The 6,172-nt window shown below is 42.7% G+C and overlaps 1 protein-coding gene across 1 annotated transcript in view; it reads left to right on the top strand.

Annotated features, from left to right (window-relative positions):
- The window catches only part of LOC116395804 (macrophage receptor MARCO-like), a 31,697-nt gene that overhangs the window by 14,667 nt on the left and 10,858 nt on the right, over nt 1-6,172 (top strand). The window contains exon 7 of the mRNA XM_031869930.1: nt 55-141. Coding sequence (XP_031725790.1) covers nt 55-141 — 87 coding nt within the window. The remainder of the gene's footprint in view (nt 1-54; nt 142-6,172) is intronic.

Raw genomic sequence — 6,172 nt, 5'->3', positions numbered from 1 at the left:
GTGTGTGTGTGTGTGTGTGTGTGTGTGTGTGTGTGTGTGTGTGTGTGAATGCAGGTCCAAGGGGTTCACCTGGGATCCCAGGGGCCCCTGGGAATCAAGGACCAGGTGCAAGGGGAGAGAAGGGAGAACCCGGGGCCCAAGGTAAGGGTTTGGATATTTATTAAAGAATTCATAGCACCACCGTGTAGTTTCTATCTACATGGTGGTGCTTGCCAATGAATAGGCATGGCGGGTCTCCCTGCTAACACAGAAATAAAACTACATGTATCCTGACATAATGAGCCAATATTTCCTCTTTATTCGGCCAGGAAGACCATGAGATTTGTCATGTGTGTGCGTGCATTCGTGTGTATGCGTCTGAGTGAGTGAGTGAGTGAGTTTGCAACTCTGAGTCTGTCCAAAGCTAATCCCGCGTTCTGCAGCAGCGAACTGCTAAATACTTTTGGTTGTAGGCTTAAGGACCTCTTGTGATTGCGGTGACAAACACTTGTATTGTTTTATCCCGCCATTGACTGCCCGCCTACTCTTCTCTCACTGGCCCTGGCCGGTAGGGGCCACTAATGATAACATGGCCATCTCCATGCCGCCCAATCTAATACTCTGTGCCCACAGTGGGGGGATAACAGTTGATTATGTGTTTGGCTAACAGCTCACGGAAATACCACAACACACACTGCTGTGTACCTCTCGGCCGCTGCTCTGCGGCTCACTTTAGTTGTTTTGGACGGTGTGTTTGGCTAACCGCTAAAAGAACTACCACACACAGCTGTACGTTTCTGCAACTCAGCTGCTGCTACGCAGGCAGACAGCTTGGTGAGTTTAATTCTTTTTTTGGCCAAGATTGTATGACGTGCCTTATACGATCACTTTAAACCTTTTGCAGATCACCGCTTGTGTTTAAGTTTGAATGAAGTTACGCCACCTTACAGGCCGTTGGTATCAATCACACAATAAAGCTTTTGGTCATTGCAGACACACCTTTCTATTTCAGTCATTTCTTAAAGTTCCAATGCACTTACATCTTTACAAAATGAAATAAACGAAATAAGCTAGCCCCAGTTCAAAAAGATTGGTATCAGTCATCAAACTCATGTAAGTTGAGTCATGAGTCTTAAAAAGATGGCAGGTTGATTACCGGGCTGTTTTCCCTTTGCTGTTAAGAGTTTTATTTATTTTTCAAATAGAGTTTTAGGTGTTCCTACACTTACTGTAAGTAGACAAGCTAGCAAGGCTACAGAATGTGCCCACCCAAACTAAACCAACATGACCTTTTAGTAGAGACTACATATACGTATGCTTGTCATGTATCTATATTGTGTAAAAGAGAAGAGTTACTCCCCAAATCCAAATCTCGCACCTTCATTATGCACAATGTAGCTCAACTGCTGACTGTTGAGTTGTAGAATCAGGTGTGCTATGCTATTAGCAGCTGATGTAGCCTTGAGCCTCCAGTCTGCAGAAGAGATAAGCAGTGGGCTACATTAGTCAATGATTTATATTCACACAATACCAGGAGTTCTCCACCTACCTATTGACTGGAGATTTCTAAATGCAAAGTTGTTGCTAACAAACATACGGCCCTTATATCCTGGATTCTGACAGGCCAATAACAACCCTTTATCTACATGTGTGGGAACATAGGGAGTCCCCATGTGGAGATGACGAACTGTTAATGGTCGACACTGTCAACGGATGGATGAATCATGTTTTGATAAGTCTGTTCCAAACCGATTAACAAATACGTTTTGCCGTTAGTCTGACAAACACAAACTAACTTTGAAGGAGTTTTCTTTGGTGACTGTGGCTGAGCCATCCTGTGTTGCATGGGCGGAGGGGAAGGGCTGCTAAGTAGAGAGCCGAGATTCTGAAAGAACAAAACTTCAAATCACATTCTTGAGCCGCTTACTGGCAGGAGGAGAGCTCTGAGATTAAGCAACAGTGAGGGAACTGCATGTGTCTGGTTTTAAGTCATGTGACCGTGGTGTAGTTTCTTTATAGCCTAACATTAGCTTTTTACTTTTGGCGATTGCATTTATTCTCCAGAAATCATAGTGGTGCTAATTTCTAAAGATTGTCTTTCTAAACAAAACGTGTAAGTATCATAAATGTTTGTTTGCCACAGAGCTTTTTTACTGCAATGATCCAAATTGACAAGTAAGTAAGTAAGTACGATTTATTTATAAAGCGCTTTTTACAGACATAAGTCACAAGGTGCTTAACAGGGGTAGAATTAGAGACATAAAAAACACAATGTGACCATATAAGGGCCAATAATGTACATACACACAGAAAGAACTAAATTAAAACATGGTTTAAAAGCAGGCCTAGGACATGAGGTTTTAGTCAAATGCCAGTCTAAAGAGGTGTGTCTTGAGCTGATTCTGGAATGAATTCACAGAATCTGTGAAACGTAAGGGTGTAGGCAGAGCAGTCCACAGCCTCGGTGCTACTGCCTCAAAAGCTCGGTCACCACGGGTCTTAAGGCGAGTGCATGGGACAGACAGAAGACCTAACACGTTTGACCTGAGACCGCGGGCGGGTGAATAAGGGTGAAGTAATTCAGTCACATATGTAGAAGTCTGACCGTGTAGTGCTCTGTGAGTGAGGGTGAGTATTTTAAAATGGATCCTAAATGCTACAGGGAGCCAGTGGAGAGATCTGAGTACGGGGGTGATGTGAGACCGTCGATTTGTCCTGGTGAGTAATCTGGCGGCAGCGTTTTGGATGACCTGTAAACGGTTAAGAGCAGACACACTCAGTGATGAGTAAAGTGTGTTACAGTAGTCGATGCGTGAAGAGATAAAGGCATGTATGATCATCTCTGGTTCAGCTGTTGATACTACAGATCTCAGTTTACTGATATTTCTTACGTGGAAGAAACAGGATCTAGACAGCTGCTTAACATGGGGCTCAAACGACACTGATTGGTCAAATATTACCCCTAGATTACGCAGGTTGCAATGAGCAGCAGAGGAGAGTGGATAAATACTCTGCCTGATCGTAGGGACAAACTCATCTGGTGCAATAACCAGAACCTCCGTCTTGGTGTCGTTGAGTTGTAAGCAGGTTTCTCCCGTCCAGTCTCTGATGGCATTGACACAGCCTAGTTACTGTGGAAACCTCACTGGGTTTGAATGAAAGATATAAATGATAGGACACATTGTAACTTTTTATAATCCGTCCCAAAGGCAACAAATATAGGGAAAATAACAGAGGCCTCAGAACCGAGCCCTGCGGTACACCACAAGACAGTAGAGAGGTAACAGACACAGAATCACCCACAGAGACATTAAAACTTCTGTCATTGAGCTAAGACGTGAACCAGTCTAACGCTATGCCAGATATGCCAACCCAGTCACGTAGCCTCTTAATCAGGATGTTATGGTCTACAGTGTTGAACGCAGAACTGAGGTCCAGAAGTACTAACACAGAGCAGTCACCTCCATCAGAACACATGAGAATGTCATTTGAAACCCTCAGGAGAACGGTTTCAGTCGAGTGTTTTTTACGGAACCCAGACTGGAATTCGTCGTACATGTTGTGCCTCTCCAGTGCAGCAGTAAGTTGGTTGTTCACAACTTTCTCTAAGATTTTTGAAAGGAAAGGCAGTTTTGATATGGGCCTGTAGTTCATGGGCAGAGCCGGATCTAAGTTGGGTTTCTTTAATATAGGCTGGATAGTGGCATGCTTAAAATAGGAAGGGACAATTCCTGTAGACAATGAGGAATTAACAATAGATGTTACACTAGGGCCAATAATTGGCCGAACTTTCTGAAATAGAGAGGTTGGTATTTTATCCAGAGGGCAGGATGATGGCTTTGTTTTGTTAATTAAGTCCATCAGGTCTTGAAGGCTGATAGGCTGGAAAGAGTCCAGAACAGTAGGAGATTGAGAGGAGCTACATGTAGATGAACAGATCCCAGGCTGAATGCCAGACCTAATAGCTGTTACCTTATCATTGAAATAGGTAAGGAATTTGTTGCAATCGTCAACAGAACAGCATGGTCATGTAGAGACAGACGGTGAAACAATTCTCTTAATTGTGTCAAACAAAATCTTGGGATTTCTCTTTGAGGAAGAGATTAAGTTGGCAAAATAAGCAGTTCTAGCGTCCTTTACTCCAGCATTAAAAGAAACTCTGAGTTCTTTGAGATATGAGCGATGCACTTCTAGCCCAGTGGCTTTCCAGAGCCGCTCTGTCCTGCGACACTTCTCCGTGGATGACAGACGCTGTCTGCAGCTTGTAGGCAGCCCTGGTTCTTTCCTTAAGAGGTGCCACTTTATCCAGCAAAGTGGTGCAATGTTCATTAAAAGACTGCATCAAGAGTTCAACATCATTAAGATTTGTATTAATATCACAGCAGAAGTGCATAGAGAACTGATCAGCTGTACTCTGAGTAATAATGCGGGAGTGGAATGTTTGTTTCAGACACAAGGGGTCAGCATTTACAGAAAGATCAAAGAAAATACATTTATGGTCACTGATCAGTAGGTCCTCACAACGATGTATTATCAATATCAAGACCCAGAGAGAACACAAGGTCCAAGGTGTGACCACCCCTGTGAGTGGCGCCAGAGACATGTTGCGTGAAATTAAAAGATTCAGTAATATTAAGAAACTCAGTGGCACTACAGTCTGTGGTATCATTGATATGCAGATTAAAATCACCAATCAGAAGCACTTTGTCTAGCTTGATAATAGAGGTCAGAAAGTCTGTGAACTCTGATAAGAACTGACCTGCAGGACCTGGAGGTCGGTAAATTAAACTGCTTTAGCCGGCCCACTTTAGTCAGCTGGAGTTCAAAAGTAGCAGGAGTGATGCGGAGTGACATCACTTGAGGATATTTATCATTATCTCTGGAGACACTTAAGGCTTTATAGTACTCATTTTACGCCACATCATCTGTTAAACAGACTTTCATGTGTAAAATTGGTGGAGATCCCCTTGCAGGCACCTCACTGGTAGGGCTGTGTGTTGTGCCTTCTAGCAGGTTACCAGCTGGATTAGATTTTTGACAAACGTAGAGTCAGCGCAGTTATCAAACCAACCTGGCTGGTGCACATGGACATCACTCCAGTGTGCTGAAGGAGATCCCTCGTTTTTTAAGCCAAGATTTAAGAAAACCCAACAAAAACTATAAACTAATCCGTCACATGCATTCATGTAAAAGGCTGATTTAGTTGTGTACCAGTTTGCCAGACTCTGTGATCTTTGCTGACTGATGAATATCAGGTCCTGTATAACTACCATATTCAGTATGGTGTGTGTCAGCTGTGTCTTAGTCATGATTCAAGTTTGATACATGATACAGTTCTGGGGTTGGTTTCATTCTCTAGTGAGCAAGTTGCTGTTGTTCATATGTTGTTGGGTTTAATTTTCTGTTAGCCCACAGCTGATATAGACCAGTGGCGGGCCGTGTGTTTTATAGCTGGGCCTTCAGTGCTGTCCTACTACAGTTGAACCACCTCCTAATAACCTCATTATGACGCCACAGCTACGGTTATTATTTGTTTCTAGGGGTGTAACAATACACGTATTCGTATTAAACCGTTCGGTACGAGGCTTACGAACCGAACAATTCGTTTGAATAATACTAGTGCATTTGGAAAATGCAGAAGCTTAAATTGTGGGAAATATAATGTTTTCGGTGGAGCCACTGCGCTCAACCTGGTTACCCCCATGACGTAACAGAAAGCTGTCTGACACTCCGACCCCGAAAGAAAAACATTCTACACACAGAAAAATAAAGGTGCCATCTGGAACCGAAAATGGTTCTTCGGAGTGATGCCATAGAAGAACCATTTTTGGTTCCACAAAGAACCTTTCCGACCAGGGTTCTTTAAAGAACCATTTCCTTAAACGGTTCTTTAAAGAACCCACAAAGGTGCCTCAAAGAACCTTCAAAAAATGGTTCTTTGAAGCACCATTTCTGGTTCTTTGAAGAACCTAAAGACAAAAAGGTTCTTTAAAGAACCATTTTCAAAAAGGTTCTTTATGGACCCAAATGGTTCCATAAAGAACCCTTTTCAAATGGTTCTTTAGCTAAAAATGGTTCTTCCAAGGAATAAATGGTTCTTTAAAGAACTGAGTTTTGGAAAACGTGATTTTTTTTTTTTTTTACATTTAAACAGCATAACAATGGAATCAGGGTTCCCACTCTTTTTTGGAGA

Source organism: Anarrhichthys ocellatus, unplaced genomic scaffold (genome assembly GCF_004355925.1).
Source record: "Anarrhichthys ocellatus isolate YVR2014 unplaced genomic scaffold, GSC_Weel_1.0 scaffold50, whole genome shotgun sequence".
NCBI lineage: Eukaryota > Metazoa > Chordata > Actinopteri > Perciformes > Anarhichadidae > Anarrhichthys > Anarrhichthys ocellatus.
Note: the sequence above shows the minus strand (reverse complement) of the source record. Positions and strands in the feature narration are given on the sequence as shown.